Source organism: Lactuca saligna, chromosome 5 (assembly GCF_052625555.1).
Source record: "Lactuca saligna cultivar CGN05327 chromosome 5, ASM5262555v1, whole genome shotgun sequence".
Lineage (NCBI taxonomy): Eukaryota > Viridiplantae > Streptophyta > Magnoliopsida > Asterales > Asteraceae > Lactuca > Lactuca saligna.
The window spans coordinates 315,752,406-315,775,104 of record NC_136421.1 but is presented as its reverse complement, the minus strand read 5'-3'; the positions used below and the strand labels follow the sequence as shown (position 1 = coordinate 315,775,104).

Below are 22,699 nucleotides of genomic sequence, written 5' to 3'. Positions count from 1 at the left end.
GATATATATTATAGCACATTCATTGGTGATCCTTAATTTGGATTGTTTGAAATATAAGCACATCATGCATTGCATTGCAGATAAAACCGTTGTCAACCAGAACATACATGTAATACAACATATACCATGATAGATATTATGTGGTCTAAATGACTAGCAATATTATATACATAAGTACTCTCTAGGTGTTACTAAAGACGATACATGTGTCTCCCGTAGAATACATAAACATAAATATGATATCAATCTACGAAGGCTGATATCTTCCGATTAAGACTTCTAATCTACTTTATGAACCCATATGAAAATTTTATAACATGAAGTATATGTCCCTTTTGGATGAAAAAAATGTCATATTTTGCCTACATGAGATATCTTATATGCGACAAAAATGAACCATCCAAAATCTCATAAAAAAATCCATTTTAACATATCGGAAAACACTTTATGCACGTATTTTGCACGTCTATTTCTATATTTTCATTGCATTTTACTTTATAATTTTTGCGTTTAGTTAATTATATAGGCACTTGCATGTTTTATTCAAAATGTCTGATACTTCACTATTTTTATTGGTTTTGTAGGTATTATGGAGCTTGGAGCATTGAAACTATGGAGGGGAGCTTGGAACTTGGAGCATGGAGAGAAGATGGACCAGTCATGTCATGGAATAAAACGTGAAGGCATAACTCGAATTGTTGCATATCATCATAGCAAATGACTACGTTTGAAACATGGTTCATGTTACACCAACACGGGTCGTGTTTATACTTTTTCATCTTATATTTGAGCAACATGACTTGTGGTGAAGCTAGATCGAAGACCGAACCAAGTCTGAAGACTTAGTTTTAACAAAAAAGGCATGGTCATTGTCAAAACGCATGGTCATACCAAACACGCATGGTCTTATGGCAAGCACATGAGCAGTTAATTGTGGAGCTAAATAATGAAATCACCATTTTTCAGAGAGGGGGCGGTTTTTAGAGCAACAGAGGGCGATTTTGGGATTAAACATTTTAATTCCATCTTTATTCTTGTTTAATTTGTTCTTAGTCATATGTGGCTGAGAAACCTTAATTTTTAGTTTTTGTTCAAAACATGTTGATTGCTTGACTTGAAGCATATGACTTGATACTCGATTTATGATTATACTAATGATTATGTTCTTATTTAAACTAGAATCTTTGAATTTGATTTATGTTTGATTGGCCACTTATATGAATTGAATTCTTGTGTATTTAATTAACTTTTAGGGCACCTAATCGTTCTATAAAGTTAATGATTGGTAAGAAACAATAAATTTTCTTATTGTAGAACATACATCACATGTTTTCACACTTCCGAGCGTATCAGAAGAAATGAACATTGTTGGAGAGCTTGTATAAAACTTAATGCAAGTTTTCAATATGATCTAAAAGCGTGTTTATGTTGAATTAGTAAATCTAGGTCTAGTCAAAGAGCGTGTATTGATTAGATAATTTGGCAAACGAGAGGTATTAGAGCGTGTTAATATCTTTCAGTACCAACTTAGAATAACAATCATGAATTACATCAAGTCATAATCAAGTTTAACAACAACATTGAGAGCTAGAACTAGAACCACTCGAACAACTTGTTTACAAATCTATTTCACTTTTCTGCATGTTCTTATAGTAGACTGATATTTTCATTATTTAACTTTTGCAAGTAAAACCCCATTTGTGACCAAAGTACTTTGCACAAAGAGGTATAGACTTTTATCCCGTATCTTTGTAGTTCAACCTTGCTTGTCTTGTACTACTATTTAGTGCATTAAAACAGTGTATTTGAAATCTATTATACTCATATTATTTGTTGGGTTGGACACACCTAACACATACATAATATAACACTAGTTTCTTTCTTTCTCAACATGTTAGACTTGTTATGTCACTGGTAGGATTGTAAACAAACCGAACGTTCGACGAACCGCTCTGTAGGAAGTTTGTTTATTTAATAAATGAACGAACATAAACAAAAAATCTCATTCGTTTAGTTGAACGAACGAACATGAACACTGCTCTTGTTCGTTTACATTCATTATGTTCGTTCATTTAAGTTTATTTATGTTCATATACGTTTAATTGTTTTTATTACATTACTATATTATATGTTTGTTTATGTTCATATATGTTCAATTATGTTCATTTATGTTCGCTTAGCATGTTCACGAACATAAACGAATGAACATGAACAATGTAATTAGTTAAACGAATGAACATGAACAAGAAAACTTGTTTGTTTATCAGTTCGTGTCCATTCGTTTGTTCAACTAACTTAAACGAACGGACATGAACAAGCCATTGTTCGTGTTCGTTCGGTTCATTTATAGCCCTAGTCACTGGTCTATCTTTGACGTGTATGATCTAACTTGTTAATTTTTGAACAACTATATATTATAAGAGACGGACTCTAGCAAGAAATTAAAAAAAGAGAGAATTGTAAAACAGAGGCACTAACTAAAATTTTCAATCATTCAACCCAAGAAATAACAAATTTTCAATCATTCAACCCAAGAAATAACAAATTTTCAATTCCTACTCTTTAACTAAATATATGAAAACTCTCAAATCGAATCGAAGATCATATGTTTATGGTACTCATTTCCAGAAAAACAACATCATTTCTAAGGTACCATAACACCCAGATGGTAGCATTAATTATCGTTCCTACCATAACCTTCTTGTTCCTATTCAAAACCAATGCAGTAATAGACATAAGCAAATCAAAAACAAAGTTATTCATTCGGTTAACCATCTCTAACAATATGAAAATAACACCATGTATTCTCGCAGCCGAATCAAATAAACAATATCATCCTGATAAATGAGACACATATGACACAAAATAGAATGGACATTGATTCCTTTATCAACCAATTTTTTTCAACCTGAAAGACGATCTAACCCAAGATGCCACATCAATATATTTTACTTTATGAGGGATGTTATTATTCCATCTCGTAACTTTATAATTTGTGTGTAAGAAGGAATTGACAAACCTAACTCGAACCAAACCAACAATGAAAAGCCCACGACTATTGAGACTCCAAGACCAAGCATCATGTCGAGAAGTTAGGTTACATCAGCAACAACATGCATCAGGTATGTGAGTTGAACGCTCTATGTCACTTTGAACTCTTCTTCTCAACTACCACATCCAACTGTAACTCCCTCGTCAATCCGCCACAATACACTTACGAGTTATTTCAAAAGGAAAAATTCAGGGAATACGATCTTTAAAAGGTGTATCTCCTATCCAAACATCGTACCAAAGACTTGTAGAAAAACCATGCATTTCGAGAGAGAAAGATATACATGGAAAACTCTAAACAACCCTCATAAATCCAATTATATAGGGAAAAAATGAACATAAAGATATACGTGGAATACTCCAAAACTGGAGAAAAACCATGTGCTTCGAGAGAGAAAGATTCATTATATGATAGAAACACCCATACCCTCCAAAGTTTTGACTTACAATTTTCTATAGTCTAAAATAAGAGAAATAATAGGAAAAAAATGAAACACTTGAAGCATATTAATTGGGATATATTGAAACCAAAGCATTGGTATCTTTTTATAAGCTTGGAGACAACTCAAAGTACCAATGTAGGATGAGAGAACACTATTCATTCATGCACCAAAAAAACTCAACAACTATTTCAAATGTGTAGCCCCAAAATGATAATGGAAGGTTGATATGATACATCATTGGCAATTCCATGTCTACCAAGTTAGTGGTTTCTCCTTTCAGACATGACATTCTATTGACGCATTCTAGAAGGAGGTTGATGGCAAAATAATTCCAAAAATTTACAAATAGTCGTCAAAGATCTTCACTCTATGTATTGGTCTCATGGATCAAATCGAAGAGCATTAATTGTCTTGTAAGTTTCATGTTTATGTTTAATATGTAGATGTAACAATATTTGTTGACATCACCTATAAATGTTTGCAAAGTATTCATAACCTTTTTTGTTAGATGTATTGTGTGGTTCACATCACATACATCATAGTATGTGTGAGACCAAGCAAATCCCTAGCCATATTGCTCTAAGCAAAAAATATTTACTCTTCTCACTCACATAATCAACGATTCAAAACCTTCATCTTCATGTAGTTTGGATATACATTATTTGTTTATATAGACTAATCGGCAATGCCAAAGGTAGGTGTGATTAAAATCCATTTCGCTCATTTGCTATCTATATTGTAGAAATATAGATCATTCATATAGAACATCTCATTGCGTATATAAATTTGTTTTATTATTGCAATTATATTAAAAACCTCCATCCCTCAAAGCAACATAAGAAATAATATTACTAACTATATACTATACATGTAAAGGCAAGAGAAAGGAATGAAATGAAAGCGAAGGGAAAAAAATTAATTGGCTATTTTTTCAAGTTGGAAGGAATAAGAAAGATAGTCATGTTCTCAGGTTGGAACATAATGATACATTTTAAGGGGAGAAAGCGTAAATTTTGGTCAATCCATTTTTCCTTTTCCATTCCCTACCCCTAAAAAAACAAACAAACAAAACACAAACACACACACACACAAAAAGAAAGGCATAAGGGCCACAAGAGTTTATATTAGATCCTAATGCAACGGTTGCAACCGATGCAATTCACATAACAATGAACTTCAATGACCATTTGGGCAACATATGGAAAGTGTTAATATTATGAACAAGAATCGATTGCAATTCACATAACAGTGGCTGCTTCCTAAAATGACAGGAAATATATTTGACCAACAAAAACTAAGTAAAACAATTACAACAAATCTATCAATATCATCCAAACACACCTTAGGTGATTGAATTTTTGCATGCATCACTTGTTACCTGTTGTTTTTACAGGCTCATCATCATCATCATCTTCTTCAATATCCCAACTCAAATCCTCCTCATCTATAGCAGTACTCAACCGCTTGCGCAACTCATCTTTGTTTGGAGTGTCTGCATCAGAATGAGAGGCCTTTTTGGCATCATTGTTTTCAATGTCTTCAATCTCACCCCACTCCAGATCTTCCTCCTCATTAAATGAAGGCTGGTTTGGTTTATCCTTACTATCTTTGACCTTTCCAGAGTCAACTTTGAGATCATCAACCCTTTCATCCACTGATTCAGCTTTCTCAACAGTTAACACATTTACAGTACTGGGTTTGGATTCCTCTATAATCTTCTTATCAACACTAACCACATTGCTTTTCATCTCCTTATCTTCATCAACAATCTTGGAACTTTGAGGTTTGAATTCATCAGCAGGACTTACTTCCTTTCCAACATTGTGAAAATCTTGGCCTTTTGAGGTTTTTGATCTTGATTGATCAGTTTGTTCTTGTACTTGTTCTTCTTCATCATCATCATCATCATCAACATCCCAGCTCAATTCTTCTTCATCATCTACTGATAATGATCTCTTTACAAGCTTAGCTCTGACATCTTCTTGCTGTTTAAGCTTATGCACCTTGAAGAAGTACCTATACCAAAAAGTTGCGTCATCAACCTCGTGTGGAACAAGCTTTGGATAGATTCCGGACAAAGCTCCATTATCTCCAACTAATATCTCAATTTCATCTTTCTTATCACCAAACACAAAACCTAATTTCCACTTATTGTAATCATCTAAATCCTCGGGATCTTCACAGTAAGTTCGCATATCACTCTGAATCGCATTCATTTGTGTATCAAAACGGTTGTACCGTTTCGAATGCAAACCACTGCGATCACTAGAAGTATGTCTTTCTGAAGCATCAGAATCATCAATATCCGAAGCTGCAAGAAGAGCTTCCTTACCTTGTGCGATGATATCCACCGTTGATTTTAGTACCCCGTCTATCGCCGACGTACCGACCTCAATGGAAGACGGTAACTCCTTCACGGCACGGCTCGCCACTTCACGAAACAAATCAGACTCTTTCCTCAAACCCGTCCCAAATTCCTTCAGATCACGACGGTACGTTTCGAAGACTGATTCGGATTTGGTCGTTAAAGTCTTCACCAGATCTCCAAATGTCCACAAACCACCAACACCACCAGCGGCGCTACCGTCTTCCGATGAATTAACATTCGAATTGGAATCATCATCTTCATCGCCTTCTGTTTCTTGTTGTTTTGGCGATTGGCTTTGCCTAGGATCCGCATCTGATTCTTCGTAACTATCTGCGGCTTCAGGCTCCGGATCCTCTGCTAATATGGATCTGAAGAAATCCATTAACAGTTGCGAAGATTAGAATTAGGGTTCTTAGATCGTGGCCGGTTTCTCCTTCAAATCATTGAAGCATAGCCAATTCAATTACGAAACACACAACGTCATAACTCACAAACTCACAAGTCACAACGACTATAAAAAATTCAAACTTAGCCCTCACTATTTACGGACTTTTATGCTCTTACACCAATTATTAAAAACATATACTTTCATTTCATGAATTTCTATTCTGTTTGACCCAATTAATCACCGGTAGAAATAGAATCCAAAATAAAATCAAACAGCATATCATAATTTTCACAGGGATTAGAAATAATTTTACGGGTAAATTACAACATTCATTTATCGTGTATATGTCAAAAAGTATGTTTATTTTATATTTTTTTAAATTAACTAGAAACGTCCATAAATTTGTTTTTTCTTACACGTTTAGTTTCCATTGACATAAGATGACTATTTTACCATTAATAATTTTTTTTGAAGTTTCTTTTATTTCTTTATCAGTTTTTAGATTAAAAAAACAAAAAATAGTATCCCACCCCTTCTCCAACGATCATGTTCTACTAAAGTGTACGTCCTCAAAACCCACTTTGGAATGGATTTTTAGACGGTGCAATATCCAGGCGCATCATTTAATTCGGTCACGAAGTTGGTGAGTTTCGCTACCCGACGGGGTCAGTGTCCTACAAAACGTAAAATTTTCCTTGTTATCATATACAGTTTCCTTTGGTGTGGCTGGGAGGTTAGGAATGACTTGGTCTTCAACAATTTGAAGATCTCCCCAATGGTTTTGGTTGATAATACTATCACTTGTTTAATTGGGTGAATTATAGGGGTAAATTCGAGAATTGTAAATGGAAAGTTTGGAGTTGTAACCCCTTCCACATTTTGTAATTGTTTTGTTTTTGTTTTGCTCTGTCTTTTTCTTTTAGGCCGTGGCTAATATAATTTCCACCGTTTCAAAAAAAAAAAAAGATTTGCTACCTTTTTGTTCGTTATTGAATTGACCTCGACATCGAGATTTCATATACCAAAAGAATTGTACATCGCTAGGAAGACCGGTAAACTCCACCTTCCACTCTCGTTAATCCATCCACTCATGAAAACCCAAAGTTACCTTCATTCATCATCATCCATCAAGTTGCTATTAGGTAGTGATAATTAATAACAAGGTCAACAAGTTTCTACATCAACTATCTTGAAGATGTACAAGATTGCACATGTTCTTTTCACTCCAAACATGACCAACTAGACCCATGTGATCAAAAGTGGGACTATGGTTAGATTTCATTACAGTTTTGAGTCGTTGAATCATTAAACAGATTTAATTGTAAAAACACTTGGTTGAATTTTGTATAACATATATAATCATTAATTATATATCAACCTATATAATTAAGGTTGGAATCAAACTATTAAGCCATAAGCTCCCATGATTGGACCCTTATTTACCCTAACTAATTAAGGTGATGAAGATTTTTTTTTTGTATTTGTATGAACAATGGTGATCAATGTATCAACACACATGTAAAGGCGTGCAAAGTGTAGAATCTAATAATTTCCCGTAATGAACATTGCATTACGCCATTACCAAAAGGGTTAAAGTACAATGCCATGCCAACGGACTTAAACTAAAATAAGACTAATACAGATACACAAACTAATGATGTGCCTAATATACAATACAAGACATGTACACTAATAAAAAGATCAGTCAAATCTCAAAACAGATAAATCAAACCAAAACCAACTATATCTAGTTCGGTTCTTGTTTCTAGATTTATATATATATATATATATATATATATATATATATATATATATATATATATATATATATATATATATAAAAACTTGTTTGTCGACCCCTACTAGCCTACATACATGGAAGAAACCAAGTTAAAATACCAACTAAACATCAATCTCGTGATAGTGTCACTATTCAAGAATATAACCAAATTCAAGAAAAGTACAACTCTATGTCTTATCAATGAAATTATAGTATCATACAAGCAAACCCTTTGTCTTTAAGAGACTCATAAAGAAGACCCCATCTACCCACTTTTTTAATCTTTTCTATACCTCACCTTCAAAGATTAGAATCATACCAAAAAAACCCTTAAATTCTTATGCTTCTTCTGTGTATTTTTCAACACAAATATGCAAGAAGAGGGCAAAACAGGTGATGGTTTTGTCCCTCTTGGCATTTGCCATAGGCTATTCAATTTCATCATCAATAGCTTCCTTACAAGACGTTTTACATCACCTCATGATGAAAGATCTCAAGCTCATGAAGTCAGAAATCCGGACCATGATGTAATTAGTCACCATCACCATGGTCATGACACGGGTCATGAAATACTAGTTGAGTTTAGACACACCAATGGTTCAATTGTGAACAGGAGAAACAAGGGCTCTGGTCAAAATTTGGTCAAAGGAAACGGGAATCCGACATTAACCCGTCAGAAAACGGATTCACAAGATCAAAGGAATGGAAATGGAGATCAAGAAAAAGTCCCGAAAAGGACGAATTTGAAGATCCTAGAAGGTGGGAATCTGCCTGGAAGGAGGCATCATCTTTTGAGTGTTGCTTCAAATATAAATGAGAAAGCTGATGCATTTATAAGGAGCAAGAAAGAAGCCATGGAGAAGAACTTGAGCATGAAAGAGATCAACGATGTGTGATGATAAAAAAATGGTTGCCATAAAATAAACATCATTTCCAGTTTGTGTGCATGTTTTCTTTCATAAATAAATCATAACTATGCATTTGTATTTCTTCAATGATACATCGTAAAAAAACAATGAAATTTCGTTTACTCTTCTTAATAGTAATGCATTTAGATTCTTTACTCATCTTAGCAGATTACTTACACTTCTTTACCAATAAGCACAAAATATAGATGAAACTTGTAAATCTTACTTTAGTTTTGCTCATAATAGTAATGTAACTACATTTGTTTACTAATGATAGAAATGTAGTTAGATTTCATTACCCATAATAACAACATATTTTTATTTATTAACAATATGCAACAAAAAATTTGCAAGCACTTAAAAATTTCAGGTTATATATGTTGCTATTTGAAGAAACGCAAGAATGTACGTTATTATTATCTTTATAGGCAAAGAAATGTAAGTTGGTTGTTCTTATGGATAAAAAAGTAAAAATCGGTGCGATTGTTACCGAAATGAATGTAAATGGCAGGGAATATAGCTAGCTCAAAAGAATTTATAGGGAAATAAATGAAATTAGTGTACAACAGAGGGACATGGGGTTCCTAAAAATCTAACTAATCTAAAACAAGAATTAAAACGAATTTCCTATCTTGTGGTGGAACGTCTTTGAATTTTTGTTTTTGTGTCGTGTATGAACAAAATGATTAAGAAGCATCAGCATATACATATACATACATATGTATATATTTGCTGTTAGCCTCACCTCTTATATATAATATATGTATGCTCCCATTCGCAACGCACAGATTTAATGACAGATATACCCTTTTAGTACCTGTTGCAAATCTAAAGCATAAAACCCTCTCTCGTTCACCTTCTTTACGAATTCCGTTCTTGTTTCTTGGCCTAAAATTCAAGAAATCACCTTGAGGACCTAAGTTTCATCATTTGTCGAAGACAAGATAAGTTTGGACAAACGATAAAGATCATATGGGGCCCACAAATGGTCAACCACACAGGGTTTCCCCGAGTCAAGCCTTAACCATGGTTTACCTTTGCCACTCCAATGAAGCAGGCTGATTGCACCAGGGTGCAAGCTCCTGCATTTTCCTTCAATGTTGTCACCACCCAAACCATGTTGGTTCCAACTATGGTCAACTGCTTTTATGTTTCCAGCAAAAACAAGTAAAAATGGTGGCAAAGAACCCAAATGATATATCCTCTTTTGCTTCTGAACTGCCATCCATTCTTCAAGCTTCTGTAAATACCCTCTTTGCCTCCATTTCTCAACGTCTAAAACCATCACTCCTGTGTTGAAATAACAAGGATTCTTACCTCTGTCTCTCCCTTTGAACACTTTTGCCAATTCCGGGTCGGACCAGAAATTGTCGTTGAAGTATTGTGTGAAATTGGCTTGACAATATTCAGGTGCAGCCAGCACCTTGTCTTGCAAGTCAACTCTCCACAGCTTCTCGATATCATCCACGACCACAAGATCCGAATCCAGATAGATGATCCGTTTCACATACGTCGGAATTATGTCTGCAAGGTAGATTCTTGCGTAATTCAGGGGTTCATCAAGCGCCTCGCGTATAGATTTTGATATCTTACCCTGGACCAAATTGGAATCGAATCTGTATAGTTTGAAGTTGAGGTATGGGAAGGTGGTTTTGATGCTGGTTTTGATATCTTGATCGAACCGAAGCCATAGGAAATGGAACACTACGTTTTCCGGGCAGCCGGAGTTATGCAGGATCGACTGGACGGCGGCCATTGTCCCGCGGAGGTAGTTGCAATCGAGAGTCATTGCTAAATGGATTCGGTCGCTGGGAGAGGATCCACATGCTTGGCCATTACGAAACCCTGGTGCTTCACGGAAAAAAGGGACATTTTGGGATAGTTTTCGGTTACGGGTGAGGCGGATATTGGTGGCGGCAAGGGCGGTTAATGGTGGTTGGAGGGAGGACAGAGACAGGAGGCCGATGAGGAGTAGAAGACAATCGAAGCTCCGAAAGGCCATCCTGCCCGGCAATAAAGGACGGTGGACGGAAATATCAGGGAAAAAGAGTTCAAACAGCCATTAGAGGCTGATTGAAAAAAGATTTTAAAGTTTTGATCACAGAATCTTTTTAGAAATATTATAAAGGAAAACAAGGGGATTGATGGGTTTGAGAGGAAGAGAAGATTATTCGGAAGAAAATAATGGGATATTTCTATAACAATTTTGACTCTTTTATGACAAATCAGGAAGTCAACAATCGTCAAAAAAAAAAAAAAAAAAAAATCGTACTACTAATGAATTGTTTGGTGTGCGGCTATAATTTGGAGCGTTTGCAACGAAAAATATAAGTAGAAAGAAAAGGAAACATACGGCAATATTATTTTTCGTATTTTAAAGTTTGAAATAAATAAAGAAAAGAATTCTAACGATCTTTTAACAAAATAAAGAAAATAATTGTTTTTTGTATTCTAACGATCTTTTAACTATTTACTACAATGACAACATATTGTGTTCTTATATCCGTGGGTTTTGTCAAAATTAACAAAATAAATTCACTGTATGCAGAAATAATCTCACAAGTCACAAATGTAATACAAAATGTCCCTACATTCAAAAGTTCATTTTCGCCGTCTATTACCCTTTTAACCGCGGAAAATAGTCAAAGTTTGTTATATTATTTGTGCTTATTAGAGGGCACACATGCTCTCATTTCAAGTAAGTATTCAATAATTCTTCATTTTTTCATAATTATTTCAGTAACATTTCGGTGAGTAGGGTTTTACCCTTTTAGGTTATTTCGTTTTGCATATTTTTATAAGCATGCATTACAAATTCTTTGACAAAAGTTGTTAAGTGAAGATGTCCAGATCATTGATCTTCCCTCTACCTCATAGTCATTATTGAGACTTAGCAATGGGTGGTCCTAAGGTTTGTGGTGGTAGTTGTAATCCAGTCTGCGGTGCTCATGCAGAGGGTCTACAATGCTCGAGTAGAAGGCTTATGGTGCTCAACAATTTGAAGGTTTGTATCAATCGGATACACTTCAAATATAAAGACTAAAGAGAAACTTAATCAACGAAGATAAAGAACAAACTTTAAAAGACACAAACAGTTCTCCAAATTGTTTCTTACACCAAGAAATAATTTTAGTCCTCACCAAGAAGACAATTGTCACAAAGACGATTACGACACCAAGTCGTGTTCACAACAATAGGGTTTACCCTAATGTTGTAAATATACTAATTTATACATATCAATCTAATGACTAAAGGGGTTGTATCTAATCTAACTAAGAACTGATATTATCACAAAGATACATGATATGTGATTTATTTTATACTTATCTATATCATTACCTGATATACAATAGATTACATAGAATAACTACGCTATACATTGATGCTGATAAGCTTGGTACGCGGGCGATGTCGATGTAGTTGATGTTGACACTGACATATATTGTAGAGTGTTTGACTCATCAGATCATAATGTGTGACCTTGAATTTATTATATTAAGCTATGAATTTTGTGTACTAAACTATGAATTGATTGTATTAAGAAGTGAATTTTTAATGAATTCTGTTAAAAAAAAATGAATGATTTATGTATGATTTTTTTGTATTAATTTTCTGGTGAATATATGTATTTTTTGTGATGTATAAATATGTAAGAATATATTAATTTTATAACTATTTAGCATTAAACTCTGAATTAATTAGTTTATTAAATTTTGAATATAGTATTTAAGTTGTTAATCAATGATTGTGTATATAGATCTGATTTTGAAGGAGTGATGCTTGCGACAGTGGCATATGTGGTTGGTGGTGACGTGTGGTAGTAGTTGGTGATGGTGATGGCGATAGTAAAGTTTGGGTTTGACTTGTTTAAATATGTAAATTAGTGTATAAGGATTTGTATTATGTTATGTTTTGAATTTTAGGTAATAAACTAAAAATGGACTGTATTATGTTGTATATATTTTATATAAATATTGTGTTAAGATATGAATGAATGTATGCATGCATAAAAATATTAAAATGTGTATTAATGAATCATTATGCTTATTAAAATATGAATAAGTTTTTTTTAAACCGTGAAAATGTTTTATACACAATATATTTTCTAAAGTAATCTGTAATTTAGAAAAAGAGAAAATTGAAATTGTCAATGCATAAATCTATATTTTTATTAAAATTTTGCATATTTGACTGCAAAAATAAAATAGTATGTATTAAAAAGCATTACCAAAGAAATGAGAATTATAATGTTTATTCTATTAAACTGTGAATATGGATAAAAAATGTCATTGAATTTGTTAGTCCGGTGGTGGTTCCACAAAAGTCTGACGGTGGTCCGATGGCTATCTAACAACAAATGACAGCTAGTTGTAAACTAAGAAATGAAAAGGTTTGCTTAAAACGACGTTATGAGTGAGAATAATTCTTTTTTTTTTTTGTCAACCCCAAATCACATCGGAAATTTTGATTTTTTATTTTGGAAAATACTAAACCATTGGCTTTTTTATTTTAGTTTCGGTTTTTCATTTTTTTTAAATATATTTTTTGGGGTTTTGTTTTTTTATTTCATAGATTTCTTCATCAACAAATTATTCTAGAATTTAACAAAAATAAATAATTTGCTAAAACATAATACAAGAGGAAGTTTGTTCATATTTAGTCATTAAACTTTTTTTAGAGGGAAACGAATTTTCGACTTTGTTAATATTTAGTCACTAAACTTTTTTCATTCTTTTTTGCCATTGAAATATTGAAATTGTTCACATTTTACCGTTATAACCGATCGTAAGGGTAAAATGTGAACAGTTTCAATAGTTCAGTGATAAATAGACAATAAAAAAAACTAGTGACTAAATTTGAATAAAATCGAAAGTCCGTTACCCTTTCAAGTCATTATCCTTAATAATATTGTCTTCTATTCTTCAATACCATATTTATATTATATAGGTCTATTGAGCCAATATATAAATAATATTCTACCTAGCCTACCGGTTAAATTTTTTATGTTAAAATTCTATTGATTCTCTTATTCCCTTATTCTTTATATTTATTTATTATTCATCTATTCTTTATATTTAAACAACCACAAGTTAAATACAAAGTAAATACAAAAAGTATCCATTAATCATTTAGTAAAATAAACAAATTTGTACCATGTCTTTAATTTCAAATATTGGATCAAATATTGGGTTGTATTCTCCATTGTTACTGTATTTTATGCATAACTATTTATATAAAAATAAAATAAAAACTTATGAGATTAGTATAAGACATAAAAGTTACTTAATAGATTATATATATATATATATATATATATATATATATATATATATATATATATATATATATATATATATATATATATAACATTTTACTTCTGAGGTTGTAAGCGATCCATGAATGAATCTTCAAAAACCACATTGCTTCCCGTATTTCTTAATCTCTTAGGTCAAGTGTGAGATTATTAATAAAGACTTTATTCCTGAAATGCATAACATAATTTCGTTTTAACGTGTTATATGATGTTTGAAGAAAAATGAAAGTGACATCCATTTGTAAATCCTTTAAGTCAAAAACGAAAGCCACATTCATTAACAAATAAAATAAACAACAAAAAAATATTTAGTTAACCTTGACTCGATATGTGTAAAACCGTCCAACTTTTCTAGATTTTCTATTTGCTTTCTCAACATGAACTGCACATCCTACAAACAAAAGTGAATATCAGATGCATGCCAGATCAAAACAAAAGACCTTTCTGTATGACAAGAGATTTCTTTAAATATCCTCACCCGTGTAACAAAAAGACTGTTTGAAACCCGTAAGATAAGTGAAACATGGTTGTGATTATATGAAAGAGTGTTTGTGAGAGAATACTTCTAAACGTGAAGTTTGTTAAACTGAAAGAAATCATGAGTCAAGACTCTTTAATTATAGAGAAAGAGAAGAGTCTAATGACTCATGGAGAAATGGAAGAGTCTAGTGTGTATTCAATGCAAATTATAGGGAAACGGAGACATATGATTGTTTTTTTGTAAAAGCTAAAAGAAAACATGTTACACAATGGGGTTGGTTTATTTATGTATTATCAACAATTTAGTGAAAGGAGACTAGAAGCGACAATTCCAAAAAATGTGGTGGCAGAATTGTGAAGCACGTACAATATACTATATATTTATGATATTTTCTATAAATTATGGGGACAATTTTTGTAATTACTTTTGTACAGATGAGTCAAACTTGCCAAAATAAAAAAATCTTACACATATGGATTGTTTTTGTAGAAAAAAAAAACCCTCATAAGGAGCTTTTCTATAAATTAAAAAATTTTAGGGATTAAATCTGCCAAAATATAGAATCTTTGTTGCAGTGATTAAATCTATCAAAATGTATAACATTTGTTGCATGGATTAAATCTGCCAAACAGTTTTGCAAGACTAAATCTATCAATATATAAAACCTTTGTTGCAGGGGTTGAATATGTCAAAATGTAAAACTTTTATGGAAAAACTCAAAAAAAAAAATTATATTGTTCATAAAGACTATGTGATTTAATAGTATATATAATAATTTACTTTTGTACAATTTTGGCTCAGGTTTTCCCTCAAATCAAATCAGTCTCATATAACTTTTTTTTTTCTTACAATTGTGGTCTAGATTTCTTTTTCAAATTTACACAAACCTTTTTTTTACAACATAGCTACAAAAAATACTTTTTAACGGTTTCTACTAGTTTTCAAAATTGTATAGAAAATAAATTGCAAAAGTTTTCTCCGTATTTTACAGAAAAAGTATTTTTCCATTATTTTTCGTTTTGATTTAGAACAAAGCTCACTCTAGATGCATTAACTAGAAAGTATATTACAAATGGGTTGTGAACTTTCGGTATCATGAGTCGCCTAAAATGATAAGAAACAAGTAAATTAGTTTGGATTTCAAATAAAATAGTTCTAAAATTTTGATTATGTTATTGTTATTTGTTGTGTGTCATCATTTTCACACACTTAGAATAGTATATTAGTTATACCAAACCTAATAATTTTTATTGTGATAAGAAACTGATACATTTTTAAAGTGTTTATTATTTAATACTATACCTTTTGTAATAAGAAATTAGTGGGAATGGTTTCCAAAATGTTGCCTCGACGTGCTAGGGTTTTAGGCATTAAATCTTTGAGCTCAATATCAAAGAGCTCTAATATTTTCTCCATGGTTGGTTAATAGGACGTAGATTGAAACGTATTTAGAGTCTTCAAAATCCTTTCTGTTTGGGTATATAAAAACGCACTTGCCACTGATAACCGCCAATGGTGAAGTGGGCTAATGATTTGTACTCCCCTGTACTTATGCTTCAATATTAAATAACCATAGACTATGAACCGAGGTACTCGCCTATACTCATATGCTTCAATATTAAATAACTAAAGACTTTGAACAAGTGAACACAGTTGACGTTATTCGTATTGGATGTAGACAATGAAAAGGTTCCTCCATCCCCCTCCATTTTTGGTGGGAAATCAAGAAAATAATCAATCTGTTTCACATATTGATAGAGCGTGGGTCGGTGCCTAGTGAAAATGTTGTGGGAAGACGAAGAAATCCGAACGTAGGTGGTGACTCAAGGTTTAACGACGGTGTTGTTTCCTTCTTTAGTTCTATGCTAGAGAAAGAGGTGGGCACTGATAGTGTTATTGGGTTTAACGATGGAGTTGTTGTTTTCATAATTTAACCAAGATAGTTGTTCGGTGGATAGTGGGAGTGGAGCAGTGATGCGTTAGAAGAAAGGTGGTACGATGAAGCTTTAATGATTTTGGTGTTGCTCACATAGAATGAATCAGATGAGGGGTAAGTTCGTTGGTGTTGTCTAGAGAAAGACAATGCAATCTGGTTGGACGAAGGGATTTGACGAGAGAAACTATGCATGTTGGAGTAAAAAAAAGAGAAAATAGGTCGCCGACTTGTTGTTAATCAGGATAGTCCAACGAAACGATTGATTAGATTTAGTTAGTATATTATATATGTTCGTTTTGGTAATAATTTCTTTATGTTTTTAATATTTTTGACCAATATAGGTTAAAAGCTTTTATAAGATATGTAACATTTACCTATACATATATTTATGACCAATATGGGTGCACCTAGCTAGCTTGTGTGGTATTTACTAGCTTGAATTATTACGAGACTAGGCGTTATAAAAGTATTTCATTTCAACGATATTAATTTTTGTCACAAATATGTTCAGAAAATGGCTTTTAGGATCCCCAACAACTATCCTGGTGAGAATAATAAAGAAAATAATTGGATATAAGAATGTAGGTGGAAAACTCCAAAAACAGAGAAAAAACCACGAGTTTCCATAGAGAAATATTCATTCTATGATAAATTGACACAATCGCACAGACTAATCTCTCGACACAATCACATAGACTAATCTCTCAAGCTTTCCTAAATTACAACTACACTCTCCTAAGTGTTAACTAACACTTTCTACATTCTAAAACAAAAGGAGAAATAAATAAATAACCAAACAATTCAAGTGTATTTTGGTGTGAGTACTTTGAAACCAAACCTTTAAACTCCTTTTATAAGTTAAGAGTTCACTCAAATTTGCATCCTTGTAGCAATGTGGGATAAGGACACTATTCATTCTTTACACAAAAATCTCAACAATCTCCACCTTGGATAAATGAATGAAAACCACAACCACATAAAAGGAACATTATCTTCAACCAAAAATCATAGTTTTAAAAACATAGAACTATCATACTCTACCATAAAAAAAAATTACCACTTAGAATAGACCTTTCCATGAATTTCACTATGATACATGTTGAAAAATTATAGTGCAACTTCCCGTTTTGGCATATTGCTAAGTTCATCATCCATCAACATCAATTTTCATGACACATCTTGCATTTATGCAATCCAATGTGTAAATCCATGAACCTACTAACAAAACTACATTCTTATTCGTCGTGTTACTGGATACCATAGTGATGGCAAGACTTACAGGAAATATCACTATTTGTTGAATATGTTATGAAACCCTTTTATTAATTGTTTTATAGTATATATATATATATATATATATATATATATATATATATATATATATATATATATATATATATATATATATATGAGTTATTATCTGATTATAACACTTCATATTTATTTAGGAATGTTTCCTACTTATAAGGATTTTAGAGTTTTTTTAGGACTCTTTGTAAGCTATTATATAAAGCCATCTAGATATCTTATTTATTCATTCCAATATTTTTTTCCTCTCATCTTCTTTGAGATTTAGCATTAATGTAACCATTCTTTGTTGAATATGTTTTCGAAACCTTTTTCATTAATTGTTTTATACTATATTTAGGAGTTCGTGTATAACTATAACACCTCATATATATTTATGAATGTTTCGTATTTATAAGGGTTTTAAAGTGTGTTTAGGACTCTTTCTAAGACTATTATATAAAGCCATCCAGATGTCTTATTTTACTTATTCCAACATATTCTTTCTCTCATTAATTCCTTGGAGATTTATCAATAATGTAATCTCTCAATATAAAAGTGTCTTTTTCATAATGGTTTTTCCGATTTGGGTTTTCTATTTTATATCATGGTGTTTGTGTGGTTGTTTTATTGTGATTTTCTGCATTAATAGTTGATCTATTTTTTAACAAGTGGTATAGTGCCATGTTTATTTTATAAAACTGTTAGTAACGATGGAGACATTGTTAGCTATAACTATTTTCAAGGTTGGTTACAAATATACAATTTACCTTTATAGAGATTGTTAAGCCTTTGTATTTAGGTTTGGATTTTGTTATTCTTTTCTTACCTTTTAATGACATTTACGTCATGTGTAACCTACTTATGTAGACGTTGCTTTATCATATCATATCATATCATATCATATCATATCATATATATATATATATATATATATATATATATATATATATATATATATATATATATATATATATATATATATATATATATATCGGGATATCCTGCCTGCATTGGAAGAGCTTGAGATTACAAACTCATGCTCGAAATCAGCTTCAACATTTATCTACCATTATCATATTCCTGTGGTTGTTGATAGATTGGGTTAGGGAGACAAGTGATGCTTTGTGCATAAAAACTTTGTGAATACATATTTATTAGGGATGTCAACGGGGTAAACGGGTCAAGGATTGCATTCCCCGCCCCCAACCCTGAAATTTTCCTGTTCACCCGACCCCGCCCCCGCCCCCGCCCCTGAAATCTCTAGCCTCCCCATCCCCGCCCCCGTCCCCGAATCCCAGCATTACCCCCACCCCCGCCCCCGTTTGGGTTGACTTTTTTTTAGCGAACGAAGGTGTTGTTTAGGCTAAAAGAAGTTATTTTTTGAGCTAAAAGAAATTATTTTGGATAAAAATAGTTTTTTTATAGCATAAGTTTATATATTTAAAATAAAAATATTATAACATCTTAAAACGTTATACTATAAACTTAAAAACATGATATTTAATTGAATTTTGGAAGTTTAAAATCATTGTTGTTATTTATTATATATTTATAATTAATATATATTAATTTATATATTTAAAATAAAAATATTATAACATCTTAAAAACGTTATACTATAAACTTAAAAACATGATATTTAATTGAATTTTGGAAGTGCAAAATCATTGTTATTATTTATTATATTTTTATAATTAATATATATTAATATAAATAATATATTAACGGGGTCCCCATTGGGGGTTCGGGACGGGACTACCTACCCCCGCCCCCGCCCCCGAAACTAAAACGGGGGTTAACATTGCCCCCGCCCTCGCTCTCATCCCTGATTTTTTAAACAAATATTCTCCATTCGGGATCGGGGCCCCACGGGTTCGGGTCCCACGAAACTTTTTGACATCCCTAATATTTATGGTTTTTGGCACTATAGTACAACAAAGTTTGAAGAATTAACACATTTAGTGACTCATGTATTTTGTGTGCACAGTAGATCCCCTAAAATATCAATTTATCTGTTAAATAGGGAAACAGTCCAAGATAATTCTAGTTTCACCAGTAACACTTAGTACATGTGGCTTTTTTCTATTTTTTACAAAATTAAAAATCCAAACTTTATCTACCAGGCTTTTTTCCAATTCATATTTGTCTCGCTCTCTCTAGAAGAAGATGTCTCCTACAGCGTAGAAACCTCAGGCATATCTCATTTTCCCTCAACTCTCAATCTCTCCTCTCATATCCTCCATTCCATGGTAAAATCATCCGACGTTGCCGCCATCGTTACTCACCACTTCCTACTTACATGAAACCTCTTAACTGTAGAAGCCATAAAATGATAGGGGAATACTGTATATGTATTCTTAACTGTAGCCGCCTTCTCCCAATCCATCCAACTTCCTGTTGATTAAATGATAATTCCTAGCTACTCATAGACCTAATTAATGTTTTTTTAATTTAATTTAACTGCACCATCTTGTTGTTGAACAAATTAAGAAAAACATTATCCAATAAGACGCATGTACTCATCTCTACCTTTGGATACTAGTGGGTATATTGCCTTTTGTATCTGACCAAGATCACACTGCTGAGTAAAGCTTATAATCTGTAAATGCAAAACAAATCCATAAAAACCTAAATATAATTAGAATCACGCGTACAGTTTCTCCTTGTCCTGTTTCACTACCAGATACACGGAGCAACCCATGATTAATAGTGCTTTGGAATTGTGGCTTCCAAAACCTTCGCAACAACATCTGATCACCCCTATTGTCTCCTTACTCGTTGCTGACACATCTGATCCACCCTCTTTTTGTCATATGGCTTCCAAGATAAGCTCGATCTCCATTGCGTTGGCCCTTTTCGCCTTTACAGTGAGCCCATAAACGCTGCCTATTTCGAAGTCAGGTCTGATTACTTGGACTTTTCAGGTGAGCCGGAGTTCATGGAGAGGATGGAAGTCGTTTACCATGAGAAGGCATTGGAGAAAGGTAGATTAGTGATCTAGACTTGTGGTTTGATTTGATTCAGACATAAACAAAGTTGATGTTCAAACTCCAGGCAGTAGACAAAGGCGACAGTTCCCAATTGGGTGAAGCCTAACTCTTGAATCGGAATAACAAAAGCAAAAGGGTTTTGAATGCAAAAGGTCTTAGTTAATGTTTGGTTTTTGACTGATAAAAAAGTTAGGTGGCCTTAAAAGATATAAAGAAATCTAATTTATAATGACACGTCATAAAAGTAACATATCTACCTATATCAAGTGATATACCGGTGTAATTAGTAGGCAAAATTTAACTTTAACAGTCTTTCGTGCACAAAAAATACATAAGTGATTAAATGTATAACTTTACCAACTTGTATTGTGCTACAGTGCCAAAAACTCACATATATAATGACAACATTGCTACGACATGACATTGGCATTGGTAGGTCAAGATTCTTGTCCCTAGCTGAAATCCAAATGTCGTACATATCTGTCATGTCCTCAAAATCTCAAAGGTAATATATTTTTTTGCTTATATTGGTCCCTCTTCTAAGGTATTTTTCTTTCAATGCTAATGTTGATTTGGTTTCCCATCTAACCAACTCTAACTTTGTTGCTCATCAAAGGGGTTTGAGCACCTACCCTGTAGTTGTTCTCACATGATAAACAAGGCATTTGCGGCTCATCTTAATAAAACCCAAATCGTGGATTTCTTTTGGATTTGTGTAATTAGGGAAATATCCTTACTATGTGTTGGTGATTTAGTATCATCATGTTAATTTTATGTAACTACAATTAACATGTGAGCTAAGAAACTTCATAATTCGTATTCTAATATATGTTTAGGTTTGTGCGGAGTGCACGTATAAGATCAGATTAGAAGTCGGTTCGACGACAAGTTGGAGGTCCGAGGGCAGCACCCCTAGGTTCGGGGTTTCCAAAGGGGAAACTCCCCTTTGGCGGGGTCTAGAGGCAGCGCCCCTAGCGGGGTCAAAAGGGCATAGCCCGTGGCTTGTGTCCCGCTGACTTGGTTCCAAATTTTACATATGGGAACTTAGTGGGAAATTAGGATTCTTGAGGGTGATTATGGTAAAACTAACGAAACTCGTTAGTTTTTGTAACCTTAAATCCTCATTCAATTCTGAATTACCCTGACTTGCTTCCAAAGCAACTCATGACAGCCCAAGCCTAATGAAACCCTAATCTCATTTATTGTATAAACGGTTCTTCCATCTCAGAAGAAATACACAAAATGTAGCTCGCGTTTTCTTCAAACTTTCACAGAATCCTTCTAGCAATTTGTCTTACGATTTTTGTGCCTAGTATCATAAGTGTCCACTTGGATTATCCTAGGCTAAATTTCTTGCAACCCAGGCATAGGGTAGAAATATCAGTTTGGAAAGTGTTCTCACGATCCAAGTTGGTGTCCATATCTCCACGACAAACCCTAACTTTTCTTACACTATATTTGGGATTGAGTGGGTTTTTGTCTCTTTTAGTCTTATCGGAATCATTGTAAAATGTAAATATAAATGATTTAGGTTACATTCATGTTTAAAAAGTCAAAGAAGGAAAATTAAATGATAAAAGTTAGTTAAAAATGATGTTGTCCAGGTTAATTGTCAAAAGTGTTTTCAAATGTCAACATGCCAACTCTAGTATTAAAATAAAAAAAAAATCTTTTAATATAGTTTTTTTAAGTACAAAAAACACAAACCTAGCTACTTTCTTGTCAACGTGATTATCGTATGGGCACAAAA

At 32.9% G+C, this 22,699-nt stretch overlaps 2 protein-coding genes across 3 annotated transcripts; both read right to left on the bottom strand.

Moving 5' to 3' along the window:
- Positions 1-4,756: 4,756 nt before the first annotated feature.
- Positions 4,757-6,316, bottom strand: LOC144998725 (BSD domain-containing protein). The gene has a single exon (XM_078958466.1). The coding sequence runs from the start codon at positions 6,242-6,244 to the stop codon at positions 4,862-4,864; it is 1,383 nt and encodes a 460-aa protein (XP_078814592.1). The 5' UTR covers positions 6,245-6,316; the 3' UTR covers positions 4,757-4,861.
- Positions 6,317-9,450: 3,134 nt separating this feature from the next.
- LOC145048672 (putative galacturonosyltransferase-like 4) lies at positions 9,451-11,186 on the bottom strand. 2 transcript variants are annotated; one of them, XM_078997249.1, is made up of 2 exons: positions 9,974-11,186; positions 9,451-9,826 (listed from the first exon to the last, which is right to left on the bottom strand). In XM_078997249.1, exons 1-2 carry the CDS (start codon positions 10,938-10,940, stop codon positions 9,729-9,731), a joined length of 1,065 nt encoding a protein of 354 aa, XP_078853375.1. In that variant the 5' UTR covers positions 10,941-11,186; the 3' UTR covers positions 9,451-9,728. The 2 variants fall into 2 exon arrangements, with proteins under 2 accessions (XP_078853375.1, XP_078853374.1); XM_078997248.1 differs by having other exon boundaries at positions 9,451-11,182.
- Between the last annotated feature and the right edge of the window lie 11,513 nt (positions 11,187-22,699).

What these genes read in the sequence shown, in the direction of transcription:
- LOC145048672 (XM_078997248.1), bottom strand. Translation starts at nt 10,940, where the DNA reads ATGGCCTTTCGGAGCTTCGATTGTCTTCTACTCCTCATCGGCCTCCTG.
- LOC144998725 (XM_078958466.1), bottom strand. Translation starts at nt 6,244, where the DNA reads ATGGATTTCTTCAGATCCATATTAGCAGAGGATCCGGAGCCTGAAGCC.